The 26,112-nt window shown below is 43.9% G+C and overlaps 1 protein-coding gene and 1 long non-coding RNA gene across 3 annotated transcripts in view; one reads left to right on the plus strand and one right to left on the minus strand.

The window, feature by feature from the left end:
• LOC141172075 (uncharacterized) overlaps positions 1-26,112 on the plus strand; it is an 89,266-nt gene that overhangs the window by 19,966 nt on the left and 43,188 nt on the right. The window lies entirely within an intron of this gene.
• LOC141172073 (cell adhesion molecule CEACAM1-like) overlaps positions 8,744-26,112 on the minus strand; it is a 100,445-nt gene continuing 83,076 nt past the window's right edge. For both annotated transcript variants that reach the window (XM_073655900.1, XM_073655899.1), the window contains exons 11-12: positions 17,947-17,992; positions 8,744-10,378 (exon numbers count right to left, since the gene is read on the minus strand). In XM_073655900.1, coding sequence (XP_073512001.1) covers positions 10,305-10,378; positions 17,947-17,992 — 120 coding nt within the window. In that variant the 3' untranslated portion in view covers positions 8,744-10,304. The remainder of the gene's footprint in view (positions 10,379-17,946; positions 17,993-26,112) is intronic.

Here is a 26,112-nt window from a genome sequence, read left to right on the forward strand (position 1 = left end):
CAAGACTATTTTCAACAGATATATTTTTGTGTCACAACAGTCAGGAGACACTACTGTTTTCTTTACGGAAAAGACTACCAAAGGCTGAATAATAGAGATTTTTTACCGTGGGATGGCAAAACCACAGTTATTGTTTACTGGGGTATACCACACTTTTTTAAATAGAGATATTTGCGGCTGAACAGTGAGCGACACACTCAAACTGCTTTTTTTTTAGATACCAAAGGCCCAAAACTGGATAGTACAGCGATTTGACCCGTGGAACTGCGAAACCACACTGGGATGTCGGGCCTACACAAGACTATTTTCAACAGATATATTTTTGTGTCACAACAGTCAGGAGACACTACTGTTTTTCTTTACGGAAAAAACTACCAAAAGCTGAATAATAGAGATTTTTTACCGTGGGATGGCAAAACCACAGTTATTGTTTACTGGGGTATACCACACTTTTTTAAATAGAGATATTTGCGGCTGAACAGTGAGCGACACACTCAAACTGCTTTTTTTTTTTAGATACCAAAGGCCCAAAACTGGATAGTACAGCGATTTGACCCGTGGAACTGCGAAACCACACTGGGATGTCGGGCCTACACAAGACTATTTTCAACAGATATATTTTTGTGTCACAACAGTCAGGAGACACTACTGTTTTTCTTTGCGGAAAAAACTATCAAAGGCTGAATAATAGAGATTTTTTACCGTGGGATGGCAAAACCACAGTTATTGTTTACTGGGGTATACCACACTTTTTTAAATAGAGATATTTGCGGCTGAACAGTGAGCGACACACTCAAACTGCTTTTTTTTTTAGATACCAAAGGCCCAAAACTGGATAGTACAGCGATTTGACCCGTGGAACTGCGAAACCACACTGGGATGTCGGGCCTACACAAGACTATTTTCAACAGATATATTTTTGTGTCACAACAGTCAGGAGACACTACTGTTTTTCTTTACGGAAAAAACTACCAAAAGCTGAATAATAGAGATTTTTTACCGTGGGATGGCAAAACCACAGTTATTGTTTACTGGGGTATACCACACTTTTTAAAATAGAGATATTTGCGGCTGAACAGTGAGCGACACACTCAAACTGCTTTTTTTTTAGATACCAAAGGCCCAAAACTGGATAGTACAGCGATTTGACCCGTGAAACTGCGAAACCACACTGGGATGTCGGGCCTACACAAGACTATTTTCAACAGATATATTTTTGTGTCACAACAGTCAGGAGACACTACTGTTTTTCTTTATGGAAAAAACTACCAAAAGCTGAATAATAGAGATTTCTTACCGTGGGATGGCAAAACCACAGTTATTGTTTACTGGGGTATACCACACTTTTTTAAATAGAGATATTTGCGGCTGAACAGTTAGCGACACACTCAAACTGCTTTTTTTTTTAGATACCAAAGGCCTAAAACTGGATAGTACAGCGATTTGACCCGTGGAACTGCGAAACCACACTGGGATGTCGGGCCTACACAAGACTATTTTCAACAGATATATTTTTGTGTCACAACAGTCAGGAGACACTACTGTTTTTCTTTACGGAAAAAACTACCAAAAGCTGAATAATAGAGATTTTTTACCGTGGGATGGCAAAACCACAGTTATTGTTTACTGGGGTATACCACACTTTTTTAAATAGAGATATTTGCGGCTGAACAGTGAGCGACACACTCAAACTGCTTTTTTTTTAGATACCAAAGGCCCAAAACTGGATAGTACAGCGATTTGACCCGTGGAAGTGCAAAACAACACTGCTGTTTCTCTCGCCTACACCAGACTATTTTCAACAGTTATATTTGTGTCTGAAAAATCAGAGACACGCTTTTTTTTTTTGTGGGGGGGGGGGGGGCACCAAAAGGTTAATAAGACGGGTATTTGTACAGTGATACAAAAACTACCGCACTCCTGATTTGTTCTTGGTGCACGGGTAAGGTACCAAGCCAAAAAGTACTATATTAGAAAAACCCGGCACTCAAGGAATTTAGAAAATTGGATATAAAGTTTTTAATGTAGTAGGTACAATCAAAATAAACAAATGTTTCGGTCCCTCGGGACCTTCATCAGTGTACTATAAAAACAAGAAAACAACAAACACACAGTTACATATAGTAATGATCATGTGTTCTGCGAACGTCATTTGACATCGTCAGAGGAAAACATAAACAAGTGCAATTCTTGTAAGTCAAAAGGCTACCTTCATAGGGCGACACGAAGGGAGGAAGGGAACAGGGAGGAGTTAGGAAGGATGTCCCATGGGGAATGTGTGAAAAAAAGAGAAAGAGGTAACATACCAAGGTACGGGTCATGAAGGTGGAAAAAGGAATCCACTAAGATTGCTGTAAGGCAGAAATGAACCCATTAAAAAAAGGGGACTATGTAAAAAACAAGTAAGAATGTAGATGTACAAAGAAGGGGCATACCTGAGCAAAGAACTGGAACATATACTTAGGAGTATAGGCCAGGAATGGAACGTCAGTAGAGAAAGCTGTAATGGGATATCACAAAGTGAGAGAGGCTTTTACAAAAGACTACAGGCTCAGGGGGCTAAAGGAGGGTGACACATACCTGGAAACAGAGGTCCAGAGTAAGGTATAGACGCGGTATCCACCGCTTGTCAGAGGTGATGCAGTGTATGGAGTGTCACCCTGGGGTTATATATGGTGGGAGGAAGGGGAGGAGGTGTGTGTGGTGTGAGCGGTGGGACGCTGAAGTGCGCGCTGCCGAGAGGACCTGAACCGGAAATTACGCGAACGCGCGTCATCGGGTCACATGATAGTCACATGAGCGGAAGTATCCCATATTTGCGTTCCAGGAGAAGAGCGGTGCGTTCCACTGTTAGTAGAAGGTGTGTAGCTTGGTGTAGGAAGCAGGTAGGAAGTGGAATCTCGAGAGGGGACATCCATAGGGAGCAGGGAAGGAAGTGGAGGTATTAGGAAGGTTGCTGGGGAGAGAAGAGAGGGAGAACACATTAAAAATCACAAGCATGTACATGAGAAAAAAGAGAATATACTCTAAGTATATCAATTACTCCAGATAACTTTTCAGATAAAGTATTGTGCAGGACAGAACAAATCATACAGAATTATGTAAAGCATAACCAATTGTACAGAATGGGAGTGGAGTCCATCACTGAATACGTACTGAGAAAGTCCCATTATAAACGCGGCTAGCTGTGTACTGGTATTCATTGTGGACCAATTAAATAAAAGAGAGCAGGTCATAGTCCCGATTGAGTCCTTTAGGGGACAATGTTTGAAGTTCATGAATCCAGAAAGATACTTCCGCTTATGTGACTATCATGTGACCCGATGACGCGCGTTCGCGTCATTTCCGGTTCAGGTCCTCTCGGCAGCGCGCACTTCAGCGTCCCACCGCTCACACCACACACACCTCCTCCCCTTCCTCCCACCATATATAACCCCAGGGTGACACTCCATACACTGCATCACCTCTGACAAGCGGTGGATACCGCGTCTATACCTTACTCTGGACCTCTGTTTCCAGGTATCTGTCACCCTCCTTTAGCCCCCTGAGCCTGTAGTCTTTTGTAAAAGCCTCTCTCACTTTGTGATATCCCATTACAGCTTTCTCTACTGACGTTCCATTCCTGGCCTATACTCCTAAGTATATGTTCCAGTTCTTTGCTCAGGTATGCCCCTTCTTTGTACATCTACATTCTTACTTGTTTTTTACATAGTCCCCTTTTTTTAATGGGTTCATTTCTGCCTTACAGCAATCTTAGTGGATTCCTTTTTCCACCTTCATGACCCGTACCTTGGTATGTTACCTCTTTCTCTTTTTTTCACACATTCCCCATGGGACATCCTTCCTAACTCCTCCCTGTTCCCTTCCTCCCTTCGTGTCGCCCTATGAAGGTAGCCTTTTGACTTACAAGAATTGCACTTGTTTATGTTTTCCTCTGACGATGTCAAATGACGTTCGCTGAACACATGATCATTACTATATGTAACTGTGTGTTTGTTGTTTTCTTGTTTTTGTAGTACACTGATGAAGGTCCCGAGGGACCGTAACGTTTGTTTATTTTGATTGTACCTACTTCATTAAAAACTTTATATCCAATTTTCTAAATTCCTTGAGTGCCGGGTTTTTCTAATAGGGTATTTGTACAGTGTGAAGGAGGAAAAAAAAAGGAGGATTTAGATGAAAAAAAAAAGATTTTTCCTGGCCCCCGACACCTGGTGCTAAGTCCAGCAATTTCAGCAACAGGAGCACACAGGACTGTATTGCAGCGTTTGCTGGTATAACCACTGTGTCTCCTATACAGCCTGCCTGCCTGGTATCTGGGATGGATATTAGTCCTGAAAAGGACTGTTTGTTTGTTCTGGCAGCCTTTACAGACCCTACACTAACTATTTCGCAGTTTATATCTCTCCCTAAATCTGCAGCGCTGTCCCTACACTGTCTAATCCGGAGCGACTGTGTCCAAGATGGCGGCGCCCCGTTTTAAATACTCGAGGTGACGCTGTGCGGCCAGCCAGTCACTGTGATGCCCACAACCAACATGGCTGCAGCATTACCGTGACTGGCTGGCAATCCCTGCATGTTCATTGGCTCTGCAAAGAGCGCCAAACATGCAGGGCGGAGACCCGAGTTCCCCCCGAGTTACCCGGACATGCTCGGTGCTCGCCGAACATCCCGAGTAGCGTGATGCTCGGGCGAGTACTGAGCAGTGTCGAGCATGTTCGCTCAACACTACAAATTACCTGAATACTCAGGTAGTGTTCTGCTGGCCGAGCTGGGCTAAAATGCTTTATGGAGTGACATCAAAGGTGTACGCTGGGTGACTATAGCAAATTGATGTATACAAGAGCAGAGGGAGGATCAAGTCAGGTGAGTAACAACTAGGATTTTGAACTTTGTAAAGTAAGGGATTTTGTTTTGAGGACATTTCTTGGGAAGAATGGAAGCTACAAATACCCTATGATTTGGGATTATAGTGTGGGAGGTATGCAGGGCCGGCGTCAGCACCCAATGCACCCGGGCAAGTGCCGGGGCCCTGAGTAGGCAGGGGGGCCCACTCGCCGTCGGGCACCCCGCCGAGCTATGGGACCCGTGAGCGGAGAGCGGTGTCAGCGCCCGCTCCCCCCTGCTTGCTCAGGGCCCCAGCAGCAGGCACAATACTTACCTCTCCCCGTGCCTCCGCAGCAGCTCCAGTCTTTTCCGCGTCCTCTGACTGTGACATCTCAGGTCAGAGGGCGCGGTGACGTCTTCACACTGTGCTCTCTCCTGAGCCATCACAGCGCAGAGCAGGAAGACACCGGCGACGCTGCAGTCCAGAGCAGAGCAGCGGCAGCAGAGAAGTGAGGTATTTGTTTTTTTTAATGTATGGAGGCATGGGGCATTATAAGGGAGGGGGTGGTGTGACATCCTGCATGGGGCATTATAAGGGAGGTGGTGTGTGACATCCTGCATGGGGCATTAAAAGGGGGGGAAGTGACATCCTGCATGGGGCATTAAAAGGGGGGGAGTGACATCCTGCATGAAGCATTATAAGGGGGGCGGTGACATTCTGCATGGGGCATTAAAAGGGGGGGAGTGACATACTGAGTGGGGCATTATAAGGGGGGTGACATCCTGCATGGGGCATTAAAAGGGGGGGAAGTGACATCCTGCATGGGGCATTAAAAGGGGAGGAAGTGACATCCTGCATGAAGCTTTATAACAGAGGGGGGGTTGACATCCTGCATGGGGCATTAAAAGGGGGAAGTGACATCCTGCATGGGGCATTAAAAGGGGGGGAGTGACATCCTGTATGGGGCATTATAAGGGGGGGGGTGACATAATGCATGGGGCATTATAAGGGGGGTGACATCCTGCATGGGGCATTATATGAGGGGAACAGCCTGCATAGGGCATTATGTGGGGGGAACAGCCTGCATGGAGCATTATGTGGGGGCACAGCCTGCATGGAGCATTATATGGGGGCCAGTATCCTGTATGGAGCGTTATATGGGGGCCAGTATCCTGTATGGATCATTTTATGGGGGCCAGTATTCTGTATGGAGCGATTCGCCGGTTTCTGAGCTATTGTAGAATTTACAATAGCTCATGTAATGTAAGAAGTGAAATCTTTGGCATTGTACTATACTGTATATATATATATTTCTCTGCGGTATCTGTGCATCATGAATCGTGCTATGTGTTAAAGGGGCCCACTCAGACTCTTTCGCCCGGGGCCCAGAAAAACCTGGAGCCGGCCCTGGAGGTATGGCTTTGTAAAATGTCGCTAATTTGCTGTGCAAAGCCATCTTAAAAAGCATTGGATTTATGGCTATCGAATGTATGTAGGACCTTTTTATTATATAGTTCAACGTTTATAGTCTGAATATATCTAAAAGAAAAACAACATGCATATGTCTGAAGAAAACACTCAGTCACTTCGCCTTTAAAAATGTGTTGCAAAAGGGGAATAAACTTGTCACGAACTTATCCTTAACTAAAAATTAAACAGGTTGTCCATTATTTTTACATTGACCTATCCCCAGGATTAGTCAATGTCTGATCCGTCTACTTGTAGTGGCCGGGGCTTGGTACTACACATCCACCTCCTATTCAAATCAATAGGAGGCGGATGTGTAGTCCCCTCAGTGGCCACTATAAGCAGACAGAGCAGCTTGGTAAGTGAGTACTTCCAGCCGGTGGCTGCCTCCGCCGCCACCATTAACGACTTATTGGCAAGGGTGTCGAGTCCTGGTCAATCAGACATTGATGACCTTTTCTAAGGATAGGTCATCAATGTAAAAGTAGTGTATAACCTCTTTAAGGACCGGGAAAGGGATTTGTGCTGTTAACTTCTGTAAAGACTTAATGTGCTCTTTGCAGAAGCTGTCTGCCCTGACTTATGGAAGAGGTTCTTGATGCACTAATCGGAAAATTCAAAGGCGGTTTCCAGAATTTGGATATTACAGTCGATAGATTACAGGCGTTAGATGCTGTGCCCCTTTCAAACAACTGAGTGGTGGTTGTTTTGGAAGTTGGACCTCCACCAATCTAATATTAGATATCTCCTAAAGGACAGGTCATAAGTATTAAAATCCCAGAAAACTCTTTAGAACTGAGCAGTAATACAACCATAACTTAAAAAGAATGTGAAACAAAACACCACCAACAGACCACTGCGTTATAATATAATTAGTAATAATCAGTTTATTTTGTCTCTATAAAATATATAACAAGTAAAAACATAACATTCCTTTATATATTAAAAAAATGCTAAACTAAAACATATCTATAAATATTCCAAAGTGTTATAGATTTGCCTGGTTTTCTACTTTCTAAAAAGGGGCCCCCAAATGATTTAAAACACTAAACTAAGATAGTACATAGCCTCCGTAGAGTCAACGCCACCTCTCTGCCGTGGAACTATAAAAGATGGGGGCGTTTACAGCATAGGGATAGAAGGTAAGAGCACACAGATAATTTCACATAGTGATAGAAGAATGCCTAATCTGACTGTGTTGTACTACTGGAGAACTGAAACACATTGAAAATGGGAATGGTAGTCTCAGTCTGTGAATAATAATCCAAATACAAAGATTCAAGTGAAATAGGGAGGTGCAGGACCTGCAGAGTCACTGTGACTAAATTGATTGATCTGTCATATACTGCAGTAACAGCACCTTAATAACAGCCTTATTTTTACATTTTTCACACACTGCAAACAAGAAGGGTAGTATTAAACCCCTCATTGCTAATTTTGCTACTGAAGAAAAATCCTGAAACCAAGGCTTGTTTGTCATGTAAAGTGTAATTGTGACACGGGCAAATCATAATATTCTTTTCTCAAAAGAAAAAAGAAAATTCTCCACAATCCAGAAATTTAAACACAACTGTCCACCTTACAAGGTCATAGTTTTTCCATCTTTTTTTTTTCACATTTACTTGTTGTAATAGTCCAACATTAGACCCATACACACCACATACGTTCAACTGTTGGTTACCACCACTGGTTACCATCTGTTTATCCCTTACCAGAAAGGATGAGGTCACTTGAACGTTTGAATTAAAGAGGGATCGCTAGGTGAGTATATGTTATTATTATTTTATTTATGAAACGGAGGCCATATATAAGTAAGGAAAAGGGGGAAAACCTCTTTAAGTCTTTCTTTTTAAAGGCACTTTTCAGGCTTTCCTTAAAAATAAACGATTCCATCGGATCGGTGGGGATCTAGGTTCTACATCATCGTTCGTCATCTGACCCCCTTCATCATTCGGTATGCACGACTCCATATTGTTGGTAGTGGCCATGTCTGGCATTACAGCTTAGAGGAGGTGAATGAGACTGAGCTGCAATACCAGGCACTGTCAGCACCAAAGTATGGAGCTGTGCCTAAAGAGTGAAGGTGATACAGTGTTAACTAGATCGCAGCACCCTATTCAGTCAGGTAATCAACCAATATTGGTGGTCTATACTAAGTATTGGAGAACACTTTTTGGTAACATCAGAGCACCTCAAATACTTCCACTTTCCAATACCAATTTGTGTGGGGTGGTGCAAGTTCCTTCTATAAGGATGGACCATGTTGAAAACCCCTGTTCCCATCATAAGGTGCCATTTTTGCAGATCTGGCTGATCTCAGAGGAGTCTCTCTTTACCACTTATTTAGTGCATATACAGTGGGGAAAAGAAGCATTTGATATACTGCCAATTTTGCAAGTTTTCCCACCAACAAAGAATGGAGGGATCTGTAATTTTTATCGTAGGTACACTTCAACTGTGAGACAGAATCTTAAAAAAAATCATTGTATGATTTTTACATAATTAATTTGCATTTTATTGCTTGAAATAAGTATTTGATACAGTAGAAAAACAGAACTTAATATTTTTTACAGAAACCTTTGTTGTAATTATAGAGGTCAGACATTTCCTGTAGTTCTTGGCCAAGTTTCACACGCTGCAGCAGGGATTTTGGACCACTCTTCCATATAGATCTTCTCCAGATCTTTCAGGTTTTGGGGCTGTCGCTGGGCAACATTGAGTTTCAGCTCCATCCAAAGATTTTCTACTGGGTTCAGGTCTGGAGACTGGCTAGGCCACTCCAGGACCTTGACATGCTTCTTACGGAGCCACTCCTTAGTTGCCCTGGCTGTGTGTTTTGGGTCATTGTCATAGTGGAAGACTCAGCCACGACCCAGTTTCAATGCTCTCACTGAGGGAAGGAGGTTGTTGGCCAAAATCTCGTAGTACATGACCCCATCGATCCTCCCTTCAATATGGTGAATTCGTCCTGTCCCCTTTGCAGAAAATCACTTCCAAAGTATGATGTTCCCCCCACCATGCTTCCCAGTTGGGATGGTGTTCTTTTGGTTTTACTCATCCTTCTTCCTCCAAACATGGCGAGTGGAGTTGATAGCAAAAAGTTCTATTTAGGTCTCATCTGACCACTTGACTTTCTCCCATGCCTCCTCTGGATCATCCAGATGGTCACTGGTGAACATTAAGCAGGCATGGACATGTGTTGGCGTGAGCAGGGAGAACTTACGTGCCCTGCAGGATTTTAATCAATGACGGCGTAGTGTGCTACTAACAGTAATGTTTGAGACTGTGGTCCCAGCTCTCTTCATGTCATTGACCAGGTCCTCCCGTGTAGTTCTGGGCTGATTCCTAACCTTTCTAAGAATCATCCTTACCCCACGAGGAGAGATCCCCAGATCGAGGAAGATCGACTGTCATCTTGTGTTTCTTCCATTTTCTAATAATTGTGCCAACAGTTATTGCCTTCTCACCAAGCTGTTTGCCTATAGTCCTGTAGCCCATCCCAGCCTTGTGCAGGTCTACAATTTTGTTCCTGGTGTCCTTAGACAGCTCTTTGGTCTTGGCCATGGTGGAGAGGTTGGAGTGTGATTGAGTGTGTGGACAGATGTCTTTTATACAGGTAACGAGTTCAAACAGGGAAAATTAATACAGGTAATGATTGCAGAGTAAGGGGGACTTCTTAAAGAAAAACTAATAGGTTTGTGCAATAAAATGCAATTTAATTGTTTAAAAATCATACAACATGATTTTCTGTTTTTAACTCATAGATTCTGTGTCTCACAGGTGAAGTGACCTTCGATACAATTACAGACCTCTCCATTCTTTCTAGATGGGAAAACTTGCAAAATCAGCAGTGTATCAAATACTTATTTTCCCCACTGTAGGTCCTAACAGAAAGTCATTAGAAAGTCCTCGTCTATAAGTCAGATCCAGTAAAAAAAAGTTTTACACTTGAGCTCACGAGTTTAAAACCACATTTATGAGTTGAAGTCTGAGTGTCGCAAGAAGAATTTCAAAACTTTGCTTTGTTATTGCGCTCCGTTTCCTGTCGTCTGTTGTCAGTTTGGAGAAAATTGGCTGCAGGTACTGAAAGAGAAGAAATTAAATGTATATATCAAATATTCAATTGATAGCTGAATATTGTGACAAGGTCACTGGTGTTATACTTAAGAGGAGGTATGTTTCACTATGGCTGCAAGCCTTAGTGAACTGAACCAATAGCTGAACCAAGTCTCCAGGCTGTGTAACTCAGCTTAGAAGGAGCTGAAGTTTGCTACAAATTGGTGCAGGCGAACCCGTACACATATGGACTGTGTTACCATTTGTCTATTGTTATACCTTTATGCCAGCAAGGCTCAGTTTATTTTGCTGACATCTGCAGTGCTTTATGCTGATATAATAAACCTACAGACAAAACTGTTCCTGTGTCTACTTACGACTGCAGCCGAGTGAGTCATCTTGCCACAGTATATACAGCTCATATGGTTCAGATCGTGACCACAAAATGATGGGAGGATTATGGGATCAGTCCTACTAATGAATTGGGCTGAACTACAATGATTTCCACCAATAAAGAACCAATACGGATGACCTTTTCTTACTATTGGTGTTAGAACTCTCCTGTTAGTTTTTTTCTATTTTGGTCACGTGACCTGCTGCCTATTTATTCCAGCTCCGCCCTTCTGGCTTTGCTGGACTTCAGTGTTATTTGACTCTCTATCTAGCCAGGTGCTTTTGTACCTATCTCTCTAGTTCGTTTGGTCCTTTGGACCTCTAAGTACTTTTTGTCTGTTTGTCATTTTGCTCCGCTACAACATCTGCTAGGAGGTGTCCAATTTTGTCCCAGTCCTAAGTTCTTTTAGGGACCCCTCACTTTATTCTATAGGTCTGCGTTCAGACTAGCTGAGGACGAAGGCAGGTTTGTTCACAAGGAACAGGTCGCCCGCTGCAACGTAGGGAATCAGCTTAGTCTTATTGTAGGGACAGATTCCCTTTCTTTCCTTAGTTCTTGTAGTAGATCATAACAGTAAGTCCAGCCCAAACTAAACTTGGATAGAAATCCTGGGATCAGTATGGTGTCTGTTCAAGAGTTGGCTCAACGCCTGCAGGGATTGTCTCTAGAGATGGCCGATTTCCAGCAACACGTGAGTAGCTGTCCTGGAACGCATTTTGTGGAACCAAAGGTAGGACTGCCTGATATTTTTGATGGTAAACATCAAGATTTTTTTTTCCTTTAAAAATGCTTGTTTATTATATTTTCGTTTGAGACCCAGGTCCTCTGGGAATGAATCACAGCGCATTGGGTTTATCATGTCACTTTTGCGCAAGGAACCACAGGGGTGGGCCTTTTCTCTCCAACCTAATGATCCGTGTTTTGGATCAGTGGAGGATTTTTTTTCTGCTATGGGGTTATTGTATGACGATCCTGATCGAGTCTCATCTGCTGAGACAGAACTGAGACGTTTGAAGCAGGGGTCAGGTGATATTGAAAATTATTGTACACACTTCAGAAGGTGGTCTTCAGAAGTGAAATGGAATGATTCGGCGTTAAATGTTCGTTTCTTGCCGGTCTAAGTGAAAGGGTTAAGGATCTGCTGATTGCATTTCCTGCACCTGTGACATTGCAAGAGACCATGCAATTAGCTATACGTGTGGACAGAAGACTGCGTGCCAGGGTTAATGATGAGAAAATTCCTGCAATGGCAGCTCCTAGTCCTCAGAGGGTCTGCTCGGACGGCGGAGAACCGATGGAGGTTGGGGCGATGTCACTCCGCTCTCAGGAAAGAGACCGCAGGTTTTCCAAGGGATTGTGTTTTTACTGTGGTAAATCTGACCATTTAATTAAGAACTGTGGGCTTCATTTAAGCAAAGAAAAAAAAAAGGTCAGTTACGCCCGTATTGCTTGTTTAAATTCTAAGGGAGTATTTCTTTCAGGGAGTACCTTATTGCAGGAAGATGTGATTGAATTTCAGGTATTTGTGGATTGTGGTTCAACACTTAATGTGATTGATAAGGGGTTTTTGGAAAAACTTAAATTGGAATCCAAACCTTTGTCATCACCTATTTCTGTGATTGCTAGTGACAACACTCCTTTGAAATGTATTACTCACAAGGTTGCTGAATTTCCCCTCACTATCAATGGTATTCACCAGGAAAATTTGGATTTGGTGGTATTAAATAATTTACCTTCTCCAGTAGTTTTAGGTTTGCCTTGGTTAAAACTACACAATCCTTTACTGGACTGGTCTACTAATGAGATTAAGTCATGGAGTCCTAAGTGCTATGATAAGTGTTGTAACGGTCGCATTGTGGCTGTGGAAAAAGGGGAATTACCTGTACCTATTCAGGATTTTTGGAAGGTTTTTTCAGAGGAGGAGTCGCAAGTTTTACCTCCTCATAGGGACTATGATTGCACCATTGAGTTTGTTCCTGGAGCTACTCTTCCCAAGAGTCGCTTATTTAATCTGACTATCCCTGAGAGAAAGGCCTTGGAGGAATACATACAGACGAGCTTGGCTGCTGGTCACATTAGACCTTCTAAGTCACCTGTGGCTGTTGGATTTTTTTTTGTAAAAAAAAAAGGACGGTGGTTTACGTCCGTGTCTGGACATTCGCGAAATTAATAAAATTACCGTACGCAATTCCTACCCATTGCCCTTAATTCCTGACTTGTTTAACCAGTTAGTGGGGCCAAATGGTTCTCTAAAATTGATCTCCGGGGGGCATACAATTTGTTACGAATAAAGGAGGGTGATGAATGGAAAACTGCTTTTAACACTCCGGTAGGTCATTTTGAGAATCTGGTGATGCCTTTTGGTCTTACCAATGCACCAGCGTTTTTTCAGAACCTTATTAATGACATCCTGAGACCTTTGATTGGTAAGAATGTGGTTGTGTATTTGGATGACATTTTGATTTATTCGCCAGATCTGGAGTCTCATTGGCAGAGCGTACGTGAGGTATTGCAGTTATTAAGTGACAATTCACTTTTTGCTAAGCTGGAGAAATGTGAGTTCGCTGTGCAGAGAATTAGTTTTATGGGCTACATTATCTCCAGCAAGGGCTTTGAGATGGACCTGGTGAAGGTTCAGGCTGTGCAGGAATGGCCTAGGCCTATTGGTTTGAAATCGATACAGAGATTTTTGGGTTTCGCCAATTATTACAGAAAATTCATTAAGAATTTTTCTATAATTGTTAAGCCGCTGACCGATCTCACCAGGAAAGGTGCGAATACTGTCCAGTGGACTACTGAGGCCATTGAAGCTTTTGTGTATCTCAAGGAGAGGTTCAGTTCTGCCCCTATCCTTATGCAGCCTGATGAGACCAAGCCTTTTTTGGTCGAGGTTGATGCTTCTTCGGTGGGGTCGGTGCGGTTTTGTCTCAGGAGAACAAGGATGGAGTACATCCCTGTGCTTTTTTTTGGAAAAAATTTTCCGAAACCGAACTTAATTACGATGTTGGTAATCGGGAATTGCTGGCTATTAAACTCGCGTTTGAACATTGGCGGCATTTCTTGGAAGGTGCTAAATTTCCGGTTCAGGTTTTCACTGATCATAAGAATTTGATCTATCTGGATGCAGCCAAGCGCTTGAATGCCCGTCAGGCTAGGTGGGCACTTTTTTTTTCTCGGTTTAATTTTTCTGTTACTTACATCCCGGGTACCAAGAATGTTAAAGCCGATGCTTTATCTCGCAGTTTTTCTCCCATGGTTGGTACCGAGGAGGAGGAGAGCATTTTACAGGAAGGAGTTGTGGTAGCAGCATTGGACTCCGTTTTGGAAGATGGGATTCTGAAAGCCCAGGAGGACGCCCCATCTAACACTCCTCATGGGAGGTTGTTCGTGCCTAGAACCTTTAGGAAAGATTTGTTTGTGGAATATCATGAGTCTTGGTTGGCAGGTCATCCAGGAATTTCTGAGACTAAGAGACTTATAAGTCGCAGTTTTTGGTGGCCTGGGTGGCAGAAGGAAGTCATCAAGTGGGTGCGTCAATGTACGGTGTGTGCTAGGTCAAAGGCTTCGCATACCCCTGCTGCGGGGTTGCTTTGCCCTCTGGAGCTTCCTAGTGCGCCTTGGACGCATCTGGCAATGGATTTTATTACTGACCTTCCTGTGTCCGAGGGTTTCTCTGTCATCTGGGTGGTCGTGGACCGTTTTAGCAAGATGTGTCATTTGGTTCCTTTCATTAAACTACCCTGCGCTAAGACACTCGCTAAGGCGTTTGTTAAGGAAATTGTTAGACTCCATGGCGTTCCCACCGACATTGTTTCTGATAGGGGACCTCAGTTTGTGGCTCGCTTTTGGCGTGCTTTTTGTGACAGGTTGGGAGTCCATTTGTCATTTTCATCTGGGTATCATCCTGAGTCTAATGGACAGACAGAAAGAAAGAACCAGGATGTTGAACAGTTTTTGCGTAGTTTTGTGGCAGACAATCAAGAGGGGTGGTCTGAGTTTCTGCCACTCGCTGAATTTGGTCTTAACAACAATACATCCTCTTCTGCTGGGTGTTCCCCTTTTTTTTGTTGTACTGGGAGACATCCGTCAGTTGGTTCGTTCTCCAAATTGGTGTCGGCTGTGCCGGAGGAGGAGAATTTTTCCGGTGATTTGGAGAGTTTGGACTGACGTACGTTGTAACCTTCAAGAGGCTAACAAAAAGTCCAAGAAGTATTTTAACAGGAAACGTAAAGAGGTTTTGTTTACTGTGGGTGACATGGTTTGGTTGTCTTCAAAGAATCTGCGGTTGAGGATTCCCTCTAAAAAATTGGGTCCGAAGTTTGTGGGGCCATTTAAGGTGCTTCAGGTGGTTAATCAGTCTGCTGTTAGGTTGGAGGTCCCCACCTCCTGGAAGATTAATCCTGTGTTTCATGTTTCCTTGTTGAAAAAGGCTGATGTATCTGATAGGGATGCCACTGTCACAGTTCCTCCGGTGGTGGAAGACGGCGAATATGAAATTTCTCGTATCCTGAATTCCAGAAGACATAGAGGGAGATTGCAGTATCTCGTCGCTTGGATAGGTTTCGGTTCCGAGGATAACTCCTGGGTAGGGGCGGATGATGTCTCTGCCCCTAGACTTGTCAGAGCGTTCCACAGGAGGTTTCCTGATAGGCCTGGGCCTGGAGGATCCGGAGGATCCTCATAGAAGAGGGGGTACTGTTAGAACCCTCCTGTTAGGTTTTTTTCTATTTTGGTCACGTGACCTGCTGCCTATTTATTCCAGCTCCGCCCTTCTGGCTTTGCTGGACTTCAGTGTTATTTGATTCTCTATCTAACCAGGTGCTTTTGTACCTATCTCTTTAGTTCGTTTGGTCCTTTGGACCTCTAAGTACTTTTTGTCTGTTTGTCTTTTTGCTCCGCTACAGCATCTGCTAGGAGGTGTCCAATTTTGTCCCAGTCCTTAGTTCTTTTAGGGACCCCTCCCTTTATTCTATAGGTCTGCATTCAGACTAGCTGAGGACGAAGGCGGGTCTGTTCACAAGGAACAGGTCGCCCCCTGCAACGTAGGGAATCAGTTTAGCCTTATTGTAGGGACAGATTCCCTTTCTTTCCTTAGTTCTTGTAGCAGATCATAACAATTGGCACTGAATAGAAGGCAACACAAAGAACACCAGGGGGCGCCATACCAAATATGTAACATCAATATCTGCATATAGAACATTTTTTTAGTTATTCATTTTTGAAAATATTTCTATTTTGTCTGTGTTATCTTTAACCCCTTGTACCACCATAATTTATACTGCTACATCCTTATGGCACTATGGCTGATGATTGGTACGCAGCCGGTCCTGTTTATATGGGGCAATTTGCAGGCACTCAATTATAGTGATGCTATCAATGGAGTTAGTCTGGTGGCAAAAGTGTGCACTATGGCTGACCTACGGCAATTATTTTGTGCACTGTATGATAGTAATATTTTGTACAGTATGTCAGCACTTTTTATGTGTACAGTATAGCATCATTTTTTATTAATTCAGTATTTCAGCACTTTTTATTTGTACAGTATATCAGCGCTTTTTATTTGTACAGTATTTCATCACTTTATGTGTATAGTAGATCAGCACTTTTTATGTGTACAGTATGTCAGCACTTTTTATGTGTACAGTATAGCATCATTTTTTATTACTTCAGTATTTCAGCACTTTTTATTTGTACAGTATAGGTTCACTTTTTAATCGCACTATATAGCAGAACTTTTTATGTGTATACCATTTGTACAATATGACAGCACTTTTTGTGTACGGTATAGCAGCACATTTTATGCTTACAGTATAGTAGCACTTTTATCTTCACAGTATATCAGCACTTTTATTTGCACTGTATGTCAGCACTTTGTGTACAGTATGTCAGCATGTTTTATTTGTACATGGTAGTACTTTATGGTACCATATAGCAGCACTTTTTGTGTGTACCGTATAGCAGCACTTTTTATGTGTACTACTGTACACATAAAATTGTACACATAGCAGCACTTTTTATTTGCATAGATTGTCAGCACTTTTTATGTGCACAAGATGTCACCGCAATTTATGTGTACAGTATGTCAGCTTTATCCATGTACTTTGCATACTGACATTAATATGGTTAATGTGCCTTTTTTATATGTTGTACAGTATGTCATTGAGATTAGTTACTTTATTATGCTTGTACTGTCTGTGCCTCTAAATGTGGGTACATATACTTTCGCATTACGTATATCAATGAACGATTGCATGGCAGCATAGTCACTCCCAAATAAAGTATAAACTATACCCTTATCAATGGTTATCAGGGTGTCCTATCCTGAGCACCAAGACTTTCTCAACCAGATTTTAGGTTCTAAATTAGCAATGAGCTTAGAAACAGCAAAAAAACTCAGTTGTGTAGAGGTAATGTGTCATCAGAAAATTATGTACTGCTTAAATAAGGTTTTTGTGCTAAATTTATTTATTTATTTTTAAATTTTATATCTTTTATCCAATCTTTTTAAAAAAATAAAAGTTAAAAAATATTGCAATATTCACACCGGGCACTGGGGCATTTTTTAGATTCTAACTTCCTGTTGTTTCAGGAAATGCACATGTACATTAGCAGCAATGAACAGACCCAGACCCTATCTTTTGTATTGAAGCATCTAATGAGCTTGTGCAAAGGTCACTGTATAGGGAGGGGGAGCAGGAGGAGTGATAAAATTGCCTATTGTGGTTTATGAATTCTGTGTTATCATCTGTCTATAGAGTTGTAATCCTGCTTCTGATGATAAGGAGTCTACTGAAAACTCTTCCTTGAAGAACAGAAAGTAGGAGTCTAAAACCACCCCAGTATAAAAATTGCAAGGCTACTTTTGTGCCTTGTCGTCGGCTTCTCTGCTGATCCACAAGCAGATTCACCTTTTCTTTGGGTGTTTAGTTTCTGTTATCCATGTTGCAGTCTTTTTAGGCTAACAGTGTTTTCATTTGCTCATTTTTTCAGCCCTATCACCTTTCAAGTGCGGCTTTATCTTCTATCCCACAGCTGGAATTTCCCTTTTCAGCCAGACATTTTGGTACAGTCACATGGATCAAAATATTGTAAAATAAGTTGTGTAGAAATCCATTAACCATCTAATAATTGTCTGTAAAGTAATAATATTGTTAGTAAAGGTCTAATGTTAGGGAGTGATATTATTATGGCGCTTTGTTACCATTATTCAGTTGGTTGTATAACGCTCCGTCTGAAAAATTGAGTGTCTGCAAAGAAAGAAATGATCAATAGTGAATATGTAATTAGGAATAAATATACTACAGAATCCAAAATACTAATAAACCTCATGAACTATATATTATTTTAATATGACTTTATGATGGGGCCCTCAGGGTGAAGGGGCCACAATGCTGAGAGACCCTTTTAAAGTCAGAACCTGGAAGGAACTGGGAAATTGTGACTTTCTCTGAGTGTCTACTTTCTCAGAAAAACAGCAAAACCATGGGTTGTATCGGATCAGCTCTACAGATATCAATGAGTTTTACCTGAAATACCTCACACAACCTGTGAGCAGGTGTGGCGCTGTGTTTTGTTATTCTGGGTAACAATTTTAAGGCCAAAATAGTAATACTACATAATGATCAGACAAAGCAATAGAAGTAATTTTGGAACATGTGCCCGTTTTGTACTCCAGTCTTCAGGAACTATGCGTCAAATTCATTCTGAGTATTGAACCTGACGCATCCTTCAGCTGGAGTAATTTAAGACACATTCGAGGTGGAAATGATCAGGAATTAGTCGGTTGCACTAAGTCGCTCCCCGTTCCTTCCCAGTTACGCCAGCTTTTCTAAAAGCTGACGGAGCGGGACATAAGTAGCGTAAAAATGCCAAAAGTCCAAATTTTTGGACGTAAATTAAATTTCACTGCATTTTATGCCAAAATTCTGGCAAAAAAAACACCTTGATGAATCAGGCTTGATTTACTGAATCTGTTCTTTTAACCTGCACAGGAAAGATGGAGAAGGTGTAAAGTATCAGATGGTTAAACTAGGACTACGTGGAAAAATTTGGTGGTGGTAATGAGGGTAACCCTGAGTAGCCCCAGCCTATGGGTAAAATCAATGATATCTGACTTCCTACTGGTAGAAATGTCATCCGGTAAATTAGTTCAATGGGCAAAAGGGCAAATTCTTCTTTTCATTCACTTCCAAATTCCAGGGATCCATTAATAGTACAAAAAGTGTTGTTTTATTCTCCATTGGACTGGTATATAGAACCATTTTTTTTAGTAGTATAGAGTATCATAAAAATGTATTAGATAGTATTATATAATATTCTGCAATTATGTAATAACGTGAAAACAATAAAGTGAAATAAATATATATACACAGTTGAAACCAGAAGTTTACATACACTATATAAAAAGACACATATGCATGTTTTTCTCAATATCTGATGTGAAATCAGAATAAACCTTTCCCGTTTTAGGTCAGTTAGGATTACCATAATTTGTAATCTTTGCCAAATGCCAGAATAATGAGAGTTACACGGGAAAGTCTAAAGAAATCAGCCAAGATATCAGGAAGAGAATTGTGGACTTGCACAAGTCTGGCTCATCCTTGGGTACAATTTCAAGATACCAGAAGGTGTCTCATACATCTGTACAAACAATTATACACAAGTACAAACACGATGGGAATGTCCAGCCATCATACCACTCAGGAAGGTTCTGTGCCCCAGAGATGAACGTACTTTGGTCCGACATGTGCATATCAACCCAAGGACAAAAGCAAAAGACCTTGTGAAGATGATAGCAGAAACTGGTAAGATTGTGTCAATATCCACAGTGAAACGAATACTGTATGAACATGGGCTGAAAGGCCACTCTGCCAGGAAGAAGCCATTACTCCAAAAGAAACAAAAAAGCCAGATTAATGTTTGCAAATGCACTCAGGAACAAAGACCTTAATTTTTGGAAACATGTCCTGTGGTCTGATGAAACTACAATTGAACTTTTTGGGCATAATGACCATCGTTACATTTGGACGAAAAAGGGAGAAGCTTGGAAGCCTAAGAACACCATCCCAACTGTGAAACATGGCGGTGGCAGCATCATGTTGTGGGGTTGTTTTGCTGCAGGAGGGACTGGTGCACTTCACAAAATAGATGGCTTCATGAGAAAATAAGATTATGTGGCAATACTGAAGCAACATCTCAAGACATCAGCCAGAAAGTTAAAGCTTGGGCGGAAATGGGTCTTCCAAATGGACAATCTTCCGAGCATACTGGCAAAATGGTAACAAAGTGGCTTAAGGATAACAAAGTCAATGTTTTGAAGTGGTCATCACAAAACCCTGATCTCAATCCTATTGAAAATTTATGGGCAAAGCTGAAAAGGCTGCGAGCAAGGAGACCTACAAACCTGGATCAGTTACACCAGTTTTGTCAGGAGGAATGGGCCCAAATTCCAACCAACTATTGTGAGAAGCTTGTGGAAGTATATACCAAACGTTTAACCCAAGTCATTCAGTTTAAGGGCAATGGTACCAAATACTAATAAAATGTATGGAAACTTTTGACTTTGCAGTAAGTAATAAAAATGCCTTAAAACATTTTCTCTCTCTCATTATTCTGGCATTTGGCAAATATTAAAATTGATGGTAATCCTAATTGACCTAAAACGGGAAAGGTTTATTCTGATTTCATGTCAGATATTGAGAAAAACATGCACATGTGTCTTGTGGTAGGACGACTCGCTCGGCCACTTCCGGAAGTAGACTCAGGAACCCGGGTTTTCTTTGCAGGCTTTATTAGCAGCATAAAGCTATGCACTCCAGCAAAATAAATACAGCCTTACTTGGCTAAACCACAAAACAAAAGATAAACTGTAGCAGAGTCCATACATGTGTGTGCGAGTCACACACACAAGTTATATCCAGCCTTCAGCTCCCTCCTGAGCTATGGCTGGCCAGTCTGGAGACCTTGCTTCTCCAAACACAACTCAAAGAAAAAAAACCAGGGCTGAACATTTAAACGATGCTCAGCCACACCCTGAGGTGGAGGTATGGGGAATGACGTCCCTCCCATCACTGTCATTCCCCTGAAGCCACGCCCTTTAAGTGAGTTAACCCACCAGCATATAACATGCTGGCAGAAAGTCCATTGGTTTCAGTTCACACAGGCTAGCAACCTGTGCGACACATACCTCCCCTCATATACCATACCAGTGACTCTGTCACATATTTCCCCCCTCTGCCCAAAGCCGGGGGTTTGGGCACCTTCCGATACCAGACAGGGAATTCTAGAAAGGGCATCAGCATTCCCGTGTAACTTCCCAGGCCTATGCTCTACGTGAAAGTTGAAGTCCTGAAGAGCTAGGAACCATCTAATTACCCTGGCATTTTTACCCCTCTTTTGCCTCAACCATCTCAACGGGGTATGGTCTGATACCAACTTAAACTTCCGGCCTAATAGGTAGTATCTTAGTGTATCTACGGCCCATTTTATGGTTAGACACTCTTTCTACTATTGCGTAGTTTTTCTCGCAGGACGAAAGCTTCCGGCTCAGATAGAGAATGGGATTTTCTTCTCCATTTATCTCTTGAGAGAGTACGGCTCCTAGACCAACCTCTGAAGCGTCTGTCTGGACCACAAACTCTTTCTTGAAGTCTGGTGCGACCAGGACCGGCTGTTTACACAGTGCTGACTTCAATAGTTGAAACGCAGTCTCTGTTTCCTCCGTCCACTTCACCATGGTTAATCTGGAGCCTTTTAGGAGATCCGTCAGTGGCGCGGCCATCATGGCAAAATTTGGGATAAACCACCAGTAATATCCCACCATTCCCAGGAATTCTCTCACTTGCTTCTTGGAGAGCGGTTTCGGCCAGGTCTGAATTGCCTCCACTTTATTAACTTGCAGCTTTATTTCGCCTCTCCCGATGACATAGCCCAAGTACTTGGCCTCCTATTTTCCAACGGCGCATTTTTTTGGATTTATTGTAAATCCCGCCTTTCTTAGAGCATCCAGAATGGCCTGTAGTTTAGGTAGATGACTTTCCCAGTCTGGGCTAAAGACTACAATGTCGTCAAGGTAGGCTGCGGCATACTTCTTATGTGGGGCTAGGATCTGATCCATAGCCCTCTGGAAGGTGGCTGGGGCCCCCTGTAGTCCGAACGGCATCCTAGTGTATTGGAAGCACCCATCAGGTGTTGAGAAAGCCGTCTTCTCCTTGGCCATCTGGGACATGGGGATCTGCCAGTAGCCCTTCGTCAGGTTCAGAGTGGTGATGTACCTCGCCAGTCCAAGCCTCTCGATGAGTTCATCGGGCATCGGGTACGCGTCACACTTGGACACCTCATTCAGCCGGCGGTAATCATTACAAAACCTCCACTCTCCGTTGGGCTTTGGCACGAGGACGATGGGGCTCGACCATCCACTCTTTGACTCTTCTATCACACCGAGGTCTAACATCCTCTTCACCTCAGCCGAGATCACCTCCCGGCGTGCTTCCGGAATCCTGTATGGCTTCAGGTTCACCCTTATATGCGGCTCTGTTAGCACATCATGTTCTACCACCTGGGTATGCCCCAGCAACTCTGAGAACAGGTCCCGATTCTGCTGGAGCAGTTCTCAACACTGTTGCTTCTGGGCTGGCGAAAGGGTCTCCGCTATCGGGACATCTTCCACCTGGCCTCCGGGAGTGGCTCCCAGGCAAGGAGTTCCCACGGGTTCCCGATCTCTCCACAGCTTGAGCAGGTTTACATGGTACACCTGGTGCGGCTTTCTTCGGCCAGGCTGGTGGACTCTGTAGTTCACTTCACCGAGCTTCTCCACCACTTCATATGGGCCTTGCCACTTGGCCAGAAACTTACTTTCAATGGTGAGAATAAGAACCAGGACGCGATCCCCAGGTTGGAACTGTCTCAGCCTTGCTGACCGGATATACACTCTCGCCTGGGCTTCCTGCGCCTGGAGGAGATGTTCCTTCACGATGGGCATCACCTTCGCCATTCTCTCCTGTAACTGGGTTACATGTTCGATGATGCTCCAGTGGGGCATGATCTCGGCCTCCCAGGTTTCCTTGGCGATGTCTAGGAGACCTCTTGGATGCCGTCCATACAGGAGCTCAAATGGAGAGAAGCCAGTGGAGGCTTGAGTAACTTCTCTGACAGAGAAAAGTAGAAATGGGAGCAGGTAGTCCCAGTCTCGCCCATCCTTTTCAACGACCTTCCTGAGCATTGCCTTTAAAGTCTTATTGAAGCGTTCCACTAAGCCGTCCATCTGCGGATGATAAACTGAGGTCCGAATCTGGGCAATCTGAAGGACTCTGCATAGCTCCTTCATCACCTTGCTCATGAAGGGGGTTCCCTGGTCTGTCAATATCTCTTTTGGCAGACCTGTCCAAGCAAAAATATGAACTAGCTCTCGGGCTATACTTTTACTGGACGAGTTCCTTAGGGGTACTGCTTCGGGGTACCGGGTCGCATAGTCCATGACCACCAGGATGTATTGGGGGCCCCGGGCCAATTTAACTAAGGGACCCACACGGTCCATGGCAATCCTCTCAAAGGGAACCTCTATGACAGGTAATGGAACTAATGGACTACGGAAGTGTGAGGTGGGCGCGGATATCTGGCAGGTGGGGCAGGACCTACAATAGTTTAAGATTTCCCGATGACATCCTGGCCAATAAAACCTCCTTATAATTCTCTCCTGGGTTTTCTCAACCCCTAGGTGTCCCCCCAGAATATGTGAGTGTGCCATGTTTAATATCCTCTGACGGTATGAACCTGGAACTAACAGCTGTTCCACTACCTCTTCACTTTTTAGTTTGGCCACCGGGTATAATAGCTCCCCCTGAACTGCAAAGTGTGGGTACCTGGTGTCTGCCCCCGGCTCTTGAGCAACACCATTACAAACAGTAACATTATCCCACGCCCCTTTCAAGGTCAAGTCCCGAACCTGAACTGACCCAAAGTTCTCTCCAGGCACCTCTAATTCAGGGAGGTCGACCACCTCAGACTCAGTCTTGTCGCCGATAAGGACACATAGTGGGAACTCATTCACTTCTGATGTCGACCGGGGTATTTCTTTAGGGTCCTGGCTTTTTTCCACGGGACTCGGTCTGGATCCCTTCCCCCACAAGTCCCAGAACAAGGGAAAATCGCGCCCCAAAATGACGGGATGTATCAGTTCCTTGACCACCCCGACCTCATGGGATTGGGCACCACAGTCTGTTCCGACTGTCACTCTGGCCACGGGGTAGTTCTTGGCGTCCCCATGAATGCAGCAGACGCCCACAGATTTGGTAGGGATCAGCTGGTGGGGAATGGTGGCACTGATTAAGGTTACCAGACTCCCAGAGTCCAACAGCCCCAGGACCATCACTCCATTAATGGATACGGCACATGCCTGTGGCCCCTCGCCGGGTTGACAGTCCACACTGCAGGCTGGGTAAGCATAGTATGAACATCGTCTGCCTAGGCTGCAGTCCATTGGCTCAGCAGACGTATGACACTGTGCGGCTACGTGTCCCGGATTGCGACACCGCCAACAGATCACATCCTTAACAACAGTCCTTTCGGCACCTTCAGTGGAAGTGGGACACCCACCAGTTGTGGCTCTGACCCCCTTCCGTGGTGAACCCACCCCCTTTTGGGCACTCCAGTAGGAGGAGGTGATTATATTGGGTTTCCCTAGGGATTTTTCGACCACTTGGTACCTCTCTACCAGGTCAACAAGGTCGTCCGCATTCCGAGGGTCGCCCTGGGCAACCCAGGTCTGCACCTGCCTCGGTAGGGAATGGATGAACCTGTCCATCACCACACGCTCAACCATCTGTGCAGGAGTGGAAGACTCTGGCTGCAGACATTTCTGGACTAGATGTAACAAGCAAGTCGAACATCTGTGAGCGTGGAGGTTTGTCGCCAGCATACGCCCAGTGTTGGACCCTTTGCGCTCTGACAGGCATAGTCACTCCTGAGCGTGCCAATATCTCGGTTTTTAATTTTGCGTAGTCCTTTGAGTGTTTTAAAGTCAGATAATAATAGGCCTTCTGCGGCTCCCTGGTCAAATATGGCACCAGAACCTCCGCCCACTGCTCCTGAGGTAATCTCTCCCATTCCGCCACCCTTTGAAAAACAGTCAGGAACGCCTCAATGTCATCCCCCGGGGTCATCTTCTGTAAGGTTCTCCTTACCGTTTTCCTGATGTGTGCATCCTCACCTGGATCTGGGGGTGGAGCGGATGTCCTGTCACGGATCTCCCCTGCTAGGAGCTCCGTCTGCCATTGCTGCTGCTGGATTTGCTGTATCAGGAGTTTATTTGTCTCCTGCTGGGTCTGCTGCATGCTCTGCTGGCTTTGGACCAGGTGCTTAATGAGCTCCTCCATGCTGCCGGACTTCTCTGGCTAGCTGGCGGCCTTTACTCAGTATATCCGCAGGTCTCTGTGGCAGGTACACGTGTTCCTGGAATCTTGCATGCACTCTCGCACCAACTGTGGTAGGACGATTCGCTCGGCCACTTCCGGAAGTAGACTCAGGAACCGGGATTTTCTTTGCAGGCTTTATTAGCAGCATAAAGCTCTGCACTCCAGCAAAATAAATACAGCCTTACTTGGCTAAACAACAAAGCAAAAGATAAACTGTAGCAGAGTCCATATATGTGTGTGCGGGTCGCACACACAAGTTATATCCAGCCTTCAGCTCCCTCCTGAGCTATGGCTGGGCAGTCTGGAGACCTTGCTTCTCCAAACACAACTCAAAGAAATAAAAACAGGGCTGAACATTTAAACGATGCTCAGCCACACCCTGGGGTGGAGGTATGGGGAATGACGTCCCTCCCATCACTGTCATTCCCCTGAAGCCACGCCCTTTAAGTGAGTTAACCCACCAGCATATAACATGCTGGCAGAAAGTCCATTGGTTTCAGTTCACACAGGCTAGCAACCTGTGCGACACATACCTCCCCTCACATATCATACCAGTGACTCTGTCACAGTCTTTATATATAGTGTATGTAAACTTCTGGTTTCAACAGTGTATATATATTTACAGTTCCTGTAAATTCTTGGGCTGTCTAGCATGAACTGCGGCTTGAGATCTCCCCAGAGTGGCTCAATGATATTGAGGTCAGGAGACTGAGATGGCCACTCCAGAACCTTCACTTTGTTCTGCTGTAGCCAATGACAGGTCGACTTGGCCTTGTGTTTTGGATCGTTGTCATGTTGGAACGTCCAAGTACATCCCATGTGCAGCTTCCGGGCTGATGAGTGCAAATTTGCCTCCAGTATTTGCTGATAACGTGCTGCATTCATCTTTCCTTCAACTTTTACCAAGTTTCCTGTGCCTTTGTTGCTCACACATCCCCAAAACATCAGCGATCCAC

Source organism: Phyllobates terribilis, unplaced genomic scaffold (assembly GCF_046119375.1).
Source record: "Phyllobates terribilis strain yellow unplaced genomic scaffold, ASM4611937v1 Scaffold_12__6_contigs__length_324123572, whole genome shotgun sequence".
Classification (NCBI taxonomy): Eukaryota; Metazoa; Chordata; class Amphibia; order Anura; family Dendrobatidae; genus Phyllobates; species Phyllobates terribilis.